At 39.0% G+C, this 17,431-nt stretch overlaps 1 protein-coding gene across 4 annotated transcripts; it reads right to left on the bottom strand.

Annotated features, from left to right (window-relative positions):
* Positions 1–1,704: 1,704 nt before the first annotated feature.
* LOC134078210 (high affinity immunoglobulin epsilon receptor subunit gamma-like) lies at positions 1,705–17,356 on the bottom strand. Of its 4 annotated transcripts, none has more exons than XM_062533959.1 (8): positions 17,216–17,356; positions 5,168–5,265; positions 5,006–5,047; positions 4,430–4,501; positions 4,048–4,080; positions 3,415–3,480; positions 3,138–3,167; positions 1,705–2,936 (listed from the first exon to the last, which is right to left on the bottom strand). In XM_062533959.1, exons 1-8 carry the CDS (start codon positions 17,271–17,273, stop codon positions 2,859–2,861), a joined length of 477 nt encoding a protein of 158 aa, XP_062389943.1. In that variant the 5' UTR covers positions 17,274–17,356; the 3' UTR covers positions 1,705–2,858. The 4 variants fall into 4 exon arrangements, with proteins under 4 accessions (XP_062389943.1, XP_062389945.1, XP_062389944.1 ...); XM_062533961.1 differs by having other exon boundaries at positions 4,048–4,077; XM_062533960.1 differs by having other exon boundaries at positions 4,430–4,498.
* Between the last annotated feature and the right edge of the window lie 75 nt (positions 17,357–17,431).

Raw genomic sequence — 17,431 nt, 5'->3', positions numbered from 1 at the left:
CTTGCAAGTCTCTCACTTCTTCTCCATGGTAACCAAAGACTTACTGAAGTGATTGTATGGACTAAACCATCTCTCAGCACAACCCTGAATCAACTTACACCATCCAATAGCTGAACATTGTACACAAGCTTGTATGCTCACAGAGACATACACAGTCACAAAGACTCAGGGTTGTGTGGAGATGGCTAGGACTGGGCTGGTTTCTCTAACAGACATGTTGAACCCTTGCTGGGCTGGGTGAAGGTCTCGTAACACACACACAGAGGAGGGCCTGCATGTCTGGCATGGTATGACGGTCCATGTTTGCATCATAACCACAGAATGTGGTTCCCACAGCCATCGCCCTACACTCAAAGACTGTAGTACATTTGGCTCTGTGGACGCCATGGACGTCTCTCGGACATGCAGTCTCTCCTCCCTCCCGTCTATGTGCCGTTGGACTCCTTGTGTCTGTCTCGTCTCCGTTCAGTCTCTGTCGCAGTCCTCTGCCGTTTGTGGGTTCGTTTTTTTGGTTAGACTCATCAGCTGTGCAACTATGCATTATAGTCCTCCACTCAGTCTTGACGACACGGCTTCACCAAATGGATCCCTAACCGACCCTCTCCCTCTTGCTTAATGGCTGTACACGTTAGCGGAGAGGGTTGTGGGAATTTACAAGCTCTATCCCAAAGCAAAAATCCAAATATTACATGTATGACAAACACAGATACCAAAGACTTTTTTTCCTCTGTCTCTTTTCTCTTTTTCCGAAGCGTGAGTGTGTTATGAGACCTAGCCCAAACCCAGGTGATTTAGCTCTAACCTCAGTAATTCCAAAGCTTAGATGTATATTTTGGTATTTTTCTGAGATACTTAACGTGAAAGACGGAAAAAAAGAAACAAAAAAGTGTGTCGTTTTCAATTTCTTGTTTGTTGGGTGTATTGCTCTTTTTTCTGTCACCGCATGGAGTTACTTACAGAACTGTCTTACTCTTGGTAGGTAAATGAAATAGTATTTTTGTATGTTTTTTGGGTGTGTCCATGTGTGTGATATCAGTTTCACTGCCCAAGTTACCAAAACAAGGAAAAAAAGGAAAAAAAATGTTGGAAAAAAAAAACATGTACATAACACATCAGTGGAACTCCTCAAAAGATAGAAATGCGTCATATAAGCATTTGTTATTCTCATCTCCTGCAACTATGGCTCAAGGAATGTGTGCCCCTTTCTCTTCTAAAATTGTTATTCTTGACTCTGTAGAACTCACTGTTGTCATAGTGACGCTTTTTTGTGGGGCCCCGGATGTCACTGCACTGGGATACCCACCCCGCTCTTGGTTACCATGGGGACACACATCAGTGACCAGACTGTAAATGGGCTGCAACATGGTGGTGTAGTACTGAATGACTGTGTAGAAATGTGGAAGTATGTGAATCAGAATACATGGTAGATTGATGCATTTTTTTGTTCTGCTGTATTGTTTTCCTTTTTTTATATATTATATATATATATAAAGATAATCTTTTACTGTAGATGTACAGGTTTTTTTTCTTTTGTTGTAAACATCATTAAACCATTTTCCAAGTGTTTTAATACTGTATCTCAGCACTGTCTTTATGTCTCAAATTTTACTGACTCACATGTGCTTCCACATAAACTCCTTGAGATTTGATCATGTCAAGTGTGTTGACCTAGATATGTTTGGCAGTTTACTGAATAGCTGTAGGTATAGCACTCATATCTTTATTATTCTTTCATAGAATTAACTCATTTGCATCAATAACATCAACAATCTGTATTCATACAAGAAGGTCAATTAATTACAAAAACTTCATAATAATTTATAAATTCTGAATTAAGAAGGAAAAAGAACTCTCAAAGGCTTTATTGGAAACGGCAGCGTACATTAATTTGTGCCAAGTAGAGCCTTCAGTGCCTCAAAACATCACACAGATATCGCATGAAATGGCACAACCAGAGCTATCAAATGGTGCTAGTCACTGTGATAAGCAGTTTGCGAGAAAACTAACGTTGAATTTACATCAAATGTACATATTTACATTCTGCCTATAGCTCCATCCATTCTTCCCTGTTGAGTAACTCTTCACTCATTACATGACAAACCATATCAGACATACCAATCAGCCAAATATTTTAGAACTTACAAAATCCAAATGGTATATTGCGTTTATCTATACAGCTAGGCACTCTCGATTTAATCAAATTTTGTCATTGTCTCCAAAATTGGGTGATGTTACAATATATCATGCCAAAAGATGGTTTATTTGCGTTCCATATCAATACCTCAAATGTTGGTCAAAGCATGCACAGATCAACCATGGGCTACATGACATCTGCACATATGCAAACACAGGTAATATACTTTATTCAACGGTTCAGTAACTGGTCTTCAGTGAATAAAACAATGCCAGATGGAAGCCTAGATTGACCTGAAAATGCATGCATAGACGGGCCCTGTCTAATGACCAAGATAAAAAGTTAAAAGTAAAGGTACTAAATAGTCAAGGAGCCAAAGGGTTAAACTGTAACAGATGGTCATCAGTGTAAGGCTGTGCATGATATCAATTCAAGTGTTCTTCATCAAACTGTAAATTCAACTGTAGGCCTGGTGAATTATGGAGACAGATGCACAGTAATAGCAGACAGTGGATACTTTACAGAGGTATTCAGTGAGAAATTACTAGAATTTCACAAATGTCAAATGAATACATCTGACCAACATTTCTGTTGAATTATCTGAAATTCTCATAAATTGATGAAGAGCCTGACTAAAAATGGTGAATTATCAAGATGTTTTTAGGTGGTGCAGACAAATTGATGAAAATCAAACCTATACCCTTGATTCAAGAGGTTGACCAGCTCATTTTGGTGGATGTGGGGGTGGAAGAGGCCTCATCTCCAGTGAGTTGTAAGTATCTGCACTTGTCTGTTGGAGAGACTGGAGAAAGAGAGAGACATGATCAAGGTCAAGGTGACTAGTTTGACTGAACAGCAGCCAGACACTCATTATTGCACGGACACCATTTGTGGAGAAGTCAAGTAAATGGGGCATGGAGCCGCCATTTGTAGTTCTAGAAGTAAGGACACCATTAGGCTGCCAATGAGCAATGACTGACAGATTGGTACTATTTCACTGTACCTCATACACTTGGGTCCTGCTTGCTTGGGCCTGTAGACAAAAGGAAAATACACATTATCATGCATAGCGAACACATTTTAACATACAGGCACATTTTTGGCCTAATATACTGTAGGTCATCTCTGCTCCCTAGCATGTGTGCTCTCCCTGATTTATTTTCATGTTATTTATTTTTTGATTTTTTTGATTGAATTTGATGAGTCTGTAATTGTCTTTCATAGTTGTACTTGAAGCCAACCCAAAGAGCGTTGACTCCAGTGGAACTGAATGGACTTACATCCTTCTTCTTCTTCTTTTTGTTCTGGATTTGTGCGTAGGTGTCTCCCGTCCGGTGCTGCAGAGCCTGTAAACACCAAACAAACGTCTCTCACAGGTAATAGCAAGATTGTCACATCAGCTCACCCTCTCTGTGTAATACCTGAGTTGACCTCATGAGGGCACTAATGGATACCTTACGTCTACACTGAGGCTTTGTATGGAACTCATCAGGCCCAAGATCTAGCCCTGCCTGTGTTCACTTTGGCCCACTCACAGATGGGTCATGAGTGTCACTGGATGATGTGCTGTTCTTGTTCACTTTTTGAATGTTGCTTTTTATTTTGTTCTCTTGACTAAAACCAACCTTTAGGAAAATAAATCATTTAGTGTGCTTAAAATGAACACTCATTTAGCAGTGAAGTACACCACCATCCTTTTTAACCTGCCAGTTTTCTAATTACAGATTTTCTAACAATAGTAAAACACAGGTGGCCTTTTATATAAAGAGGAAAGCCCTGTGTCACCTGTCAACCTGTCAGATTTTTTTGGGCGAGCACTTAAGTTTCTTTTTAGCTCCGTGTAGACCCCCTGTGGTTAAAGATGTGCTGCTGCTGATGACATGGGGCTAATAGGCTGTGGTCTGCAAACTCACCGCATAGTTATCGTCTGCTGCTGGGGCCCGCTGCTGAAAGAGAGTGAACAGCACATCCGGTTCACAGTGGAAACTTAGTCTCATATTAACCATTACTGACTGGTTTTGCATACACACAAACACGCACGCAAGATTGTGGAGCATTCATGTAGGCTACATATGAATATTAAAATAATGATCAGTGTACAGAGGATCACATCTCACTACCATTGCACCGAAGAACACAACATCTCATAACTGTTGCACAGCTTTCACACCAGGTCCAACTATCGTCTGGTACTTACAGATGGTTTATGAAGATATGAAGTCTTACTTGCGCAAACACACACACACACACACACAAACACACACACGCACACAACAGATATGATCTAACACTTACTCGTCGCACTGCCCCAGTCTCTGGGTTGCTCTGGGTGGCCACTGCCTCGTAAGTACCCCCTTCACCCTCCTGCTGAGAACAAAACATCCACAGGTGATGAGATGCAACTGACCATCACACACTGACACACACACAGAAAAAAAACTGCGGTGGCACTAACTTATGCATTTCAGTGGTCATAAATATAAAATAAAGAGATTTAACAAAAGAGACTGCTTGGGTATTTTGTCTAAACAAATGTTTCCACAACATATTAATGAAAATTAATGATCACTCTTTCAATGCAAAAATCTAAACGGTTAACAGCAAATCACCGTCATTTTAGGCATAAAATCTTTGTTGAGAATAGCTCTTACAGGGACAGACTCACTCACGTGTTCATGTGAAGACAATTCTCTACATCTTGACCTGAATAATAACTCACCATTTGGGTAACTGGAGAAGGTGGCTATGCTTGTCAAAACCCTTTTCTACATTAACGTACACTAAAAATGCAAAGTGAACGCATACCAGCACATATAAGAAAAGCATAATGATTAAGCGATGCTGACATTCTAAACTCTAGTTAACACTTACTGTCTGGTTGGTGGTCTCTTGTGTAGTTGGACTCTTGGAAAACTACAGGAAGAGCAAGAAGGAAAGGCAGACAGGTAAACATGAGCCTGTGGTTGTGATCACTTGGGACTGATAATGTATCATTCTAGTCAGGCCTGTGATGGACCTGGGGTGATCTCTGACCTTCTCTCTGAAGTAGAGCGCCGTGAAGACGATGCAGTAGAGGAGGAGAAAGGCATCTAAGATGTAGCAGATCACTGGGTCACTCACCGATGTAGCCTCTGTAGGACAAACACGAGCACGCACGTACACACGTACACACGCGCACACACACACACACGCACACACGCACACACACACACACACACACCATGTGTAATCACCAATAATAATAATAATATAATGACACAGGATGTTCATACTCAGTAGAGTGTGTACAGTGTGAGTGGCTTTAGCGGTCTGACACAAGTCTCTCTGCTGTCAGGTGGCACACGCCTGAGTTACTGGCTCTTCACACTGGCCACTTTGGGAATCACCCAGAGACCTGAGATGCAAGGTGAGGAAAGCGACTTGGTTCAGACTGCCTGTTGTGTATGAAACTATTACACACACACATTCAACCTTAATACTGCCTATTCAGTAAAAAAGACAAGAAGGGTTCTCGTTAACGAGCTTGCTGCTCCTTTACTTCATTCGATCACGTTACAACCACGTTAGCAGTGTTGGGGAGTAACGCATTACATGTAATTGAGTTACGTAATTTAATTACAAAATAAATGTAACAGTAATATATTACAGTTACTGTAGAAAAATGTGTAATTCAATTACAGGTACTTTTGAAATTTTTCAAAATTACAATTTGAATTACATCTCAATATTGTCAGCAAAACCTTGCAAAGAATATTGTATGTAAAAAGAACTGTTTCCCTCCACAGCCATAGTTTGATACGGGACCTTCTGATAGGCTCTATCACGTCTACAGAGCCATCAGCGTAGGCCTACATGCCTGCCTGTAAACGTGTTATGATTATCATTATATTATCCTCACAAAAAATGTGATGCTAATTCATGTATTGAATGCCCTTGCTGCCTTGTGCGCTTGTACAGAACTGCTCGGCAGCCTGTAGACCAAGGCCGAAATCTTCGCATGGATTTGGGGACTATATATATCATTAAAAAATCTGAAAAGTAATCAAAAAGTAATCAAAAGTAATTAGTTACGTTACTCAGAAAAAGTAATTCAAATAGTTACACTACTATTACATTTTAAACAGGGTAACTTGTAACTGTAACACATTACATTTCTAAAGTAACCTTCCCAACACTGACGTTAGTACATCTCAATGCGCATGTCTCTATCTTACAATGCTATCAATGCGCAGTAACCACGTTACAACCACGTTAGTACATCTCAATGCGCATGTCTCTATCTTACAATGCTATCAATGCGCAGTAACCATATAAGGTATAGAACAGGAACACACAACATACAGTGCCTGAATAACATACATACATACTACTGCCTAACACAGGGTAACCAGAGTTAACTCTTCACCTACATGTTTTGCTCACATAAAGAAAGCACAGCGAAGCCCTGAGTTTCTTAATGCTGCCATACTGGTTGGCATAATGATAATTGATCAATAATTACCTTGATACAGTTGCATCTATGCTTCTTAATAAAAACTAAAAACAGAGCTGCCATATAACGACAGCATAAGGATACTGACATATTATGCCGCATGTTTACATATTTGCTTATTTGTTCATCAATTCTCTGTAGATACTAGCATTACAATGAAGTGGTGCTTAAAGCCACTTACAGATTTAGTACAACACTACACAACTCAGACTGCCTCATTTCTCCTCATCCGCCCTACCAGCTTTTGAGTTTTTCTGCCTCTTTCAGCACAGATGGTTATCAGGAGACTCCCTGACCCTTACGCAGAAAAGCACCCCGAGCAGGCGTGGGCGCCCGAGCGCAGCGCGGTGGAGCCTGCAGGTGAGGTTATTTCTGTTGCGCAGGAGAGGAAGAGCACTGGGCTTCCGCACCCCTCTGTGGTCAGGCTGTGTCAGTGGCGCAGTATCTAGTTCAGTGGTCGCCTACCCGCAACTAACAGCTCTCTCTCTCTCTCTCTCTCTATGTGTATCTGTGTGTGTGTGTGTGTGTGTGTGTGTGTGCACATGTGGTGTGTGAGTTTTTGCATATGCATGCGCTTTTGAGAGTGTGAACGAGGATAACACAAAGACATGCAGTGTCCGGTATAAACAATAAAATATACACCAACAATAAACACCAGAAAATTTACCTAATTTTGTGTACACGAAAAGTAAAGTGACTGCTCCATAAATGTGACCCTATAGGGGGCTCTGAAAACAGTATCAGGCCTTGCGATCACACGGCAGTTCTTTCTTTCAAACTTTCTTTCTATCTCTCTAGTTCTGTTACATTCTCCCTCCACCTTAGTTTCCACTGTGCTCTGAAGACGAGATCCTTTTGTCTGTTGGCAGGTTGAATTGTCAGGGCCTACCAGACCCACATCAAACACAGCAACTCAAACAAACAGCAGTTTCGGTTCACGGAGCAGTATACACAGTTTATTTCAGAGTGTCACCCTTTTCCCAATGAAAGTTAACAAAGGCTAGAAATGGTCATATAGTTGAGGGAGTTATAGAGAAATGAACATTGCAAACCAGTTGCTGAATGTATCTCCGTTTAGTGTACGAAGAAAGCTCTCTATTCATATTGCATCATTGTCCCAGATAAGTCAAATATCTTGCCTAACAAGTATCCATTTTGTAGATGTTATTGCAGGACGAGGTTCTCTTTAACCCTCCTGTCGTGTTTGGGTCAAATCTGACCGTTTCATAACTTATACTCATAAATATTATGTTTTACATCTGATTACCTCAAGACCTTATGATATCCTCCACACTGTGTACTTCAACATATAAAAGTGATGATCACCGTATTTTAATCAACCTTGTTACACCTGTGGTGTTCCCGGTCAAAAGTGACCGCCATAGGAGATGAATGGGTATCCAGAGTAAATTCATTCAACATACAGAAAACATCCCCATACACACTGCCCCAACTCACTCACACACACACACACACACACACACACACACACACACACACACTCTGACACTTCAGAAAAAAAAAAAAAATTGTGCTAATGTAAGAGCAGTTAAAACAGACCGGTCAATTTTGACCGGTAACACTAAAGTAGGGGGCTGGAGGCTAACACGACCGGAGGTTGAAGGGTGTCTTTACCTCCTAAGTTGTAAATCCAGTATACAGTATCTATTGCCATTCCCAAAGGAAAAGTGTCAAATTCTGTAATGGCTTGCAGCTATTGGGCAATTAATAAACCGAGCGCATTAAACATTAGTTTATCTATTCATCACATTCTTATCTTAGACATTTCTGAACAAAAATAAACCCATTTAGTGCTGAAACCTAAAATCTAGCAATGCATCAGAAAACTACAAAATTACATCAATATTTGTGTAAAAAGGCACTGATATGCTCATCCGTGTAGTTCATACTATTGTGATTAGACTCAAAGATCTCCATACCCTGCATATACATGGACTAGATCAGGACTTTGGAATGGTTGTATGTAGCACATCAGATAGAAGTTCAGACAATCAACGTAAAGCCAGAGAGAAAATGTTCTGAATGCTGCCGACAACATTGTCGTCCCCTGACACTGTTATCTGCAGCTGAATCTGTGAGCGTATACCCCCTTTTCACTCTGACAATCTCATTGTCTATATCCCTTTTATAGGGTTTTGTTTATAAGGTAAAATGGTCATCAATGTCTTAAAATTCTTCATTAGAAAAATTAATTCTGTCATTACTGACTTGCAGTTATTGGGTAACTAATAAACTGAGTGCATTAAAATGAGTTTATCTAGTGAAATTGTTGATTAGAAAAATTAATACATAGAAATCATTAAATCACCATGAAATACGGTGCCACAAAAGTAGATTATTGCTAAGACCAGTTACTCATCTTGAACGTCAGATAAAGTATAGCATTTGTGTTTGTGGTAATGCTTTATTTAGCTTTAAGGAAGGTCCTCATTTGATCCGAGCACATTAATATTGATTAAAATCAGTTGATTTCTGTGGACGGAAATGTATGTTTTGCGACCATTTTGCTGTGCAACCTTTCCCTCCCTCAGCGTGGCTCCACTTCACAAGGCAATGATCATACATGCTCATCAGCGCATCTCATATCTGCAAGTGTGCTATCTACTGCTTGGCATGTTTTACTTCAAAATCATCATATGAGTCCAATATGTGATGATACCTGTTCACTTCAAGTGAGATTATATCAAGCAAAACAGGAAATAGATTTTAACAGCCACAAAAAAGCTGGAAAGGCATCTGTGATCTTTGTACATGAGCAGCTGTGCATTTGAAAGTAAGCATTTCAGTAAGAAGATGTGAAAGCTAAGATGAAAATACATCCAGCCACCTGAGACCTATTTGTGCAATATCCTCTAACCCCCCGTGTGGTATGATCAAGCTCTGAGTCTTCCGTAAATCTAAAAGAAAATAATGTTAAAATAATAACATGACATACACATTAAATTTGCTTTGTGATAATGTGAAATGTGCCACCATGTGTGTTTTGCTTACAACTAAGCAAGTCATTATAATTTAGTGCTGCCACCGTCCAAAAGATTGTTTAAATATCAATCATTTTGCATACCTCCAAGCATTTTGTTATAGTGCATGTGCATAAAAGGTGCTGCTGGTTTAGTTGGTGCTGTTGCTATGTTTGCTAGTTTGCTGTGATAGTGGTTCAGTTCCTAGGAAGTTGCAGTTGAGGTGGTTACTTGAGTGTTGCTAAGGGGCGGGTCATGTTGGTTGTTAGGGTCTGAGTGAAGGAGAGGAAGGGTTGCTTTACATATAAAGACAGAGGAAGAGGGACAGGGATGATGCACATAGATTAACATAGTGAAAAGAGTGCTGATGAACTGGTGGTAAGGAGAGAAAATAGTGAGAGAAATTTGAGCAATAGCAAAAAACTTGTATGGAGAGCACTTAACTTGACTACAATGCTTGCTGAGGTATTATAACATATATTTTGGATAATTGATTGATTGATTGATTGATTGATTACAACCTCAGATTACAAAAACAACAATGTGCAGATGAAAAAGCAAGCAGAGATAAATTCTTTAAAAATATGATTCAAAAGGTGCAAAATTAGGCCAACACATTACTAAGTGACTGAAACAGAAGACTAAAATGGAGGACTAATCTGTAAAAGAGACTCCTGTTACTACCACAACTTCCAACAGAAATTAAGCCTAAATCTGTACTTTTTAATCCCACAGATTTACACAATCCCACAAACATTATTGTCACCAAGTTTGAAAGAATATTCAAATATATTGTTATATAATTACAATAATATAATATTACAAATCGGGGAAGGTAAAAAAAAAAAAAAAAGTAGCTCACAAAATGTGATGAATCAAAATTAATTAATCTGCCATCAGTTTAGAAAATATATTGTCACAAATCTAAGGCATTTAGAATATACACTTTTAGTTTAATGACATTTTCTCAAAATATGATCCTTCATCCCACACAAGCACACTCTATTGTTGTCATAATTATGCTGTGTTGTCACATTCTGTCATAACAGAGGAAAATGTAGTCGTAATCAACAAAGACACCACGTAGTGATGGTATTCATGACGGTGTTAAAAACAAATCTAATCCAACATTAGTGGCTCAGCGCGCTGAACACATTAGCTCTGAGGTGCGATGGACTTTCAGGTCATTTTTAAGATCTGATATGTCCAAATGATAAAGTTTAGTAAGAAAGAATGGACTGAATGTTGTTGTTGGCATTGTGTCGTCCTCAACCTAACTGGAGTTGGGGAATTCATCATTCAATATTGACATGGGGTGTTTTTTTTACATATGCAGCAGGGAGTTCTGTTTTACCAGAAAGCATTAAAAGCTTCAATCTTTTTATTTTATCAATATTTTATTAATATTTGAGCTCTCAACGTATAATGGGTTTGAAGATTTTGGGTATCAAACATGGGGAGGTTGTGATTTTTGGTCATTTCAGATTAATAAAATGATATGGGGGGTATCTAGGCACATGAAAATCTATATGGTAGTAGCTCAGTGTATAAGCATTTAGGGCCCAGTCTTGGCAAGCAGTGATGGATGATCAGAGGCGCATAGTTTATAGACATTAAAGGAGTGGCCAGTCCATCACTGAATTAACAGTGTGATTTTCTGATGAAATGCTGGGCGTCAGGCACTTTAGGGTTGTTCTTATGTTTCTTAATCAGTCATGTGTATTTTTGGCGTAACATCCTTTAAACCAATGACAATGACATCTATTAAACAGCGAGCAATGACACTTGTGCATTGGTATTTTGATAGTCAGTGGATTTGAAGGAATCTGCTTGCACGCGAGACAGTGCAACAGGGATTCCACTTTACTAAAACCTGTTTGTGACTAGCAGAGTATAGCCTACATGCATCTTTATCAAATTTTATTTTTAATTATTAAAACGTTCTACATATGTCATCTGGTATAGCCTATAGCCTACCCTAATTCATATGACTGCTAGTCTATGAGCTACGCACAGACACATTTGATAGACATTCGTAGCGCGGCTAGCGCCCAATAAACGGCTCTAGGCATTCGCAAACCATGCCTCAAATATGAGAAAATGAATGTTTGGTTCCCAGACCGCATTAGCCAGGCTATACTTTATTGAGTGTAAAATAAGAATAAGCCTTGCGCTGGGTGCACCATATATAGGGCCCTTAGTGTGCAAAGTGCCAATGTTGTATACCATAAAGGAGTCAAAATCATTGTTTTTATCTATGAAAGAAACATGGTACATCACTGACAATTTGTACTTTAAATGACTATAAACTGAAGTTTTCCCGCATTGATTTTCGTGTTCTTATAGCCATACCTGCCTGACATATTCTATTTCTATGAAAATTACTAAAATATGCAATGACACCTCGTTTATGCATAATATCTTCATGTGCATTTGTTATGGAGACCTGGCTCGCCTGGTATACTGGCTCGACATTAGTAAAGCATTTGCAGACTACCGTAAAACTTCAAACAATAGCCGAGTCCCAAATAGACGCATGTCTCTTTTAAACGCCCGGTGTGGCTACAGATTTGGGGTTACAGGCCGGTCTCCAACAGAAGCCTGGTCTGTTTTTTTTAGTTTCGGGTTGTATTTATTCTTCTTATACCCGTCAGATCGCCAGCAGGTGCAGATTGCGCAGACTACATTTATAATTGCATGACTGCGGAGGTGAAAGCCAGAGATCCAAATGCTTAACTTTTTTCGACAATGGCCTATGTCCTGCATTAGGCTACTTAATTAATGCCATTTTTTTTTTTTAAATTGCGCACTAGACAACATATTTTATCACGAACTTTCTTTGTTTAGTTTCACTTTCTCTCGATTCTCCGCGTTTCTCCGCATTTCTCTCAATACTGTGGCGGAAAAGAAAAAGACTTGATTTAAATGACATTTAAGCTGATAGTTGTCAAATTTGCCTAACAAAATTCGGGAGAAGCAGATATTTCTCGGTTGATCCAAAGAGGGTGCGTATGGCTGAGCTGTAACGTCTGTCTCCAAAGAGGGAGAGCCCTGCGCATCGGGAGCTGCGCAAGCAAAGCAGGCAAGTGGAGGAGAGCGACGAGGAGGAGGAATTCGCAAATCAACTTGTAGTAGCCTAGTTGAGGATCACGGTGATAGCGATTAATAGGATCAGTTGTTTTACAGGGTAGCATTCTTTCTTTATTGTTGATGTGTTATCAGGGGCAACAAGTTCACAGGCTCGATGGTAACTTGAATTGTTCAGCCCGCTGTCACATCGTTTCGTTAGGCCTATTTTAAGCTGCCAATAATTTAAGACATATCTAATATAGTAGGCTAATTCTAATATGATCTGATTTGTGAAACACATTTGAATTATAGTCTAAATAAAGTAGCCTACCGTAATATAATGTGGTAACCTCTTGTCATGCTTTCCGTCTGCTTATGCTATTGGGTAGTTATTTCTAATCCTACAATAAACCTACACTCAACTAACAACACTAAATTAAACGCCTGTCTCATATAGACGCCTGTCTCAAATACACGCCGGTGCATTTTGGCGATTTGGCAAAATAAAAGCCCGGGCTATTGTTTGGAGTTTTACGGTAAATCCTGATTCATGTGAGTACAAAAGGTTTTAGCTTAGCAGTACTGAAAATGAATCAAACCGTGACTTCAAAACGGAGGTACACACTGGACCATGCTACTACTGTTACACCCTTATAATACGCACAACACTCAGGTGGTGATGACCTTTGACAGGTGGAATATATATCTGATTTATTACACTTACATCACCTTCTGACAAACATGACTTCTGGAAAGTGAAATAAATACTAGTCAGAGGGAAATAGTTATTGTGTTAGATATAGGCAGAAGTAATACATTATGATTTTTATAATAAATGCATATTTGTATCATTTGTGGATTAGCTTGTAAAGGTTTTATGTTTGTGCATGTAATAGGCCCCTCACTAGAGTGAACAGAGAAAAACCTGTTAGCAAATTTGAATCTGCTCTGCGTGTCCATCTGTAAAGGCTGTAAGGACAGGATCTTTACACCAAGACAGCCAAATGGTCACCTCCCATCTCACACAAAGAGCATATTAGAGAGTCGAATTACTCCAAAAAGAGAAACTGGTTTTGATTGTCATTCATATGCTGTGAATATGACACAGTAATGCTTGGTCTTGAATTAATACAATGCGGGCAGCAATATGATCATGTTTTCATGATACGCACAGAGATTATATACGGCTACGCTGTAACAGTAGTCTGTATGTGAATCTCACAGTTAAGGGCTGTTCACATCAAGATCGATAACTATAACCCTGATGAGAAAAACCTCCAGTGATGTGATGTGATTGGTGCATGCCATTGCTGAAATGTAATGGGTTCTGCTTGGCTGTGAAAAGTGATCCCCCACGATATTGTTCTTCGTGTCCTTCATATAGTTATGTGTGAATGTCATCATTCATATAACAAGAACAATATTTCTAGTCATCGTTCCTGTGTGAATGGCCCTTTAAACCTTAACCCCAACTGACCAATGATATGCATGCCAGTTGGAAGGGTTATACATAATCAGATGTGCTTTGGGATAAAGCAAGGTTGCCCTTTGAGATAAGGTCTCTCAATTATTCTGGTCTACCGCTGGCTGAAGGTCACTATGTCCTTTCTCTGACCTCTCGGCCCCTCTCGCACACTCTCTCTCTTTTATAGAGTCAGGTTAATCAAAGTTTCTCCTAATATTTCTCATAATATTTAGGCTACTACTGCATCACCTTTCTGTCCTGTTCAAGACACATTAAACATAACATTTTACAGAGCCCATTAAAGCCTGTTTCAGAACTTGCCGTTTTACTGTTTCCACAGCCGTAACAAAGCGAAATTAAACTTACATTTTAACACTGAAAATCTTAAATATTGTGCAGCATAGATTTCTCTGAAACGGAGGTGTTAAATGCAGTTGTTTAATCAATTCCCAAAGAAAATACACGTTGCAGGGTTTATGGTGATTGGGAAATGGACACCAACGGGCTCCTTTCCAGACCAACCTGCAGATTTGCTAACAGGTTCGCCTGGGCCTCACACCTGGCACTGTGACACATAAAGGTTTGTTTCAGTACGTTTTGCTTTTCATCAAATACATAATGATAAATATACCACAAAGATATAGCAGCCCACAATGACCATGCCAAACTTCAAACTAAATGTCCAAGTCAACAACTAATAGAATTTGCTCACTCAGACAATAACCTGGTCGACAGTGGGCATTGTTGGGAAGGCTAAAATGTATTCGACAACAGATTACAGTAATCCGGAAAACATGTATTCAGTTACTTCCCAACATTGAACATTGACCGTGGGACTATTACATAACTAAATTCAAACCAGATAAAATGCTGAATTAATATAGGCTACCACATGTCTGATCCGAGTTGTTCCACTAAATCAGTATTCTCTAATTAGTTGCCCTGATGAAAACATAAGTGTTTGAAAGTGAAACGCGTTGGCATGTATTTTATACATTGGCATTTTTGTATTAAAGGCTTTTTTACTGTATAGGAGTGCCTCAATTTTTCTATTTTTTCATGAAAGAATCTTAGGCCCTGTTTTGAAGAGCACCCTGAACAAAAGATTTTTGACCCAGAGTAGCGTTCCTTTCTCTCCTTGTTCTCTAATTAGTTGTTTTAATTTTTACTTTTTATATGGTTTTCTAAGAAAATGTTGCATTTTGTTGGAATTATTGATTGAATCTGAAAACCATATAATTCTATATATTTTCAAGACTACAGTATATGACCCTTCTCTTCCGTTTTATTAAGGTGCACTGCATCAACATGAACAAAACTTTTTGTTGTTTTTGTCCCACGTTTCATGAATTCTATGCACAAAAGTCATGCAGAATCCATACTGTTAAATTGACTAATTATGAACAGTCTTTGATATTTGAACCGTGTTACTTTTATATTTTTGCTCAATATAAATGTAAATTATTTCATAAAAATAAAATAGCAAATGGCCCTAATAAACTGTATAACATTTAACATCATGTCAAGATAAATACGGTATTACTGTTTAAGCATCATTATTATTAAGAGAATATACTGTAGTCATGGAATATATCAGGCTTTATGTAATATGGGAGTATTAATTATATGAGGTTGTTGAATAAACATATAATAAACAGATTTAAAATCAGATTATAATAAACAGATTTTAAAAAGAAGGTCACAGAGACATTGGTCCTTTCTCAGATGGAATATTGCAGTATTGTATGGTCAAATGCCACCAAAGAACATCTGGCTAAACTTCAGGGTGTCCAGAACAAAGCAGCACGACTTGTTCTTAGATGTCCATACAGGACGAACATTATCCACATGCACTCACACTTGAACTGGTTGAAAGTTGAAGATAGGCTGAATGCATCCATATTAACATCAACCTGGACAATTCTAAACAACAAAACACCACAGTCAATATAATCTTTTCTGTAAAAGTTCCAATGCCCATAATCATAACACAAGGTATGCAGCTGCGGGGTGATTTACTGTACCTAAGGCAAATTCCAACTCCTTTCAACGTACAGTCAGATAGAGCAATTGCAGCATGGAGCAAGTTGCCAACTTTTTAAATTAAAATAAATAAAAAATATGTGTTCAAAAAACACATGAAAAAACACCTTGGTCAATCATACATTACAGCTGTGATCTGAGCAGTGGGGGGTATATACAGTATGTGGGAGAAGGGTTTCTATTGCATATATTGTAGTGTGTGTGTGTGTGTGTGTGTGTGTGTGTGTGTGTGTGTGTGCGTGCGTGTGTGTGTGTGTGTGTGTGTGTGTGTGTGTGTGTGTGTGCAAGCTTCTCTATGCGTATATGTATGAAGTCTTGTCAATCTAAGGTTTGTTAATGTGATGTAATGAATTTTTAAATGATTTATTATTTGGAAGAATAGCTGGGACGTAAGCCCCAGCAAATGGGGATCCTATAAACAATAAAACAATAATAAAACAATAAAACAATAAACATCTTGATACAGTATATGAAACATTGGTTTAAAATGCGCTGTTTGGTTTTAGAAAGTAAATAATGACAACATAAATTGAAAGAAACTGTTAAAAAGACATACTGTACAAGATGTGAATATGACTGTATGCATTGTAAAGTAAAACCATTACTGTTGTATACTTGCATCTACAATTTGAGTCTACAATAATCAGTCAAAACCCAACAGTCAAAGAAAAAATGGTGAGACGTAGCCATCTTTGATGATGAACTGTTACCCAAGAGGGCCCTGTTTTCTCAGCTCTGTTTGTCTCTGTGATTGCAACACGGAAACCAACGTGAAAATAGGTTAAGAGTCCTTTTCAGGCTTCCAGTCAGCGGAAGACAAAAAGTGATATTTGTGTCCTACAAAATAAATATACCTCGCATTCATTCAAAACTACAACACAACAGTCAGTGTTGCACGGTGGTCCACATAGAGCCTGCTTGAGACGAAGGAGGCCTCCAAGAAGGTAAACCTGCCATGGATGTGTGAGCGAGACAGAGAGACCAGAGAGACTGGTCAAGATGTGACAATGGATGAACAGATCTTTTCTTACCTGCTACATGGATCATCAAGGACAGTGGAAGGAGTTTGATGGTCCTCCACATTCTCATCGCTGACTCGGCCAGTGCCGTCCACCTCTGTCTCTCTGTATCTCTGAATCAGTGGTGGTTCCAATACCCTCACTGCTGCTGATGCTCTTCCTCTTTCATACCCCCACTTCAACCCCCCGACTCTTTGAACAACTAGTTCATGCCTCCCACCATAACCA

This window comes from Sardina pilchardus, chromosome 4 (genome assembly GCF_963854185.1).
Source record: "Sardina pilchardus chromosome 4, fSarPil1.1, whole genome shotgun sequence".
Classification (NCBI taxonomy): Eukaryota; Metazoa; Chordata; class Actinopteri; order Clupeiformes; family Clupeidae; genus Sardina; species Sardina pilchardus.
Note: the sequence above shows the minus strand (reverse complement) of the source record. Positions and strands in the feature narration are given on the sequence as shown.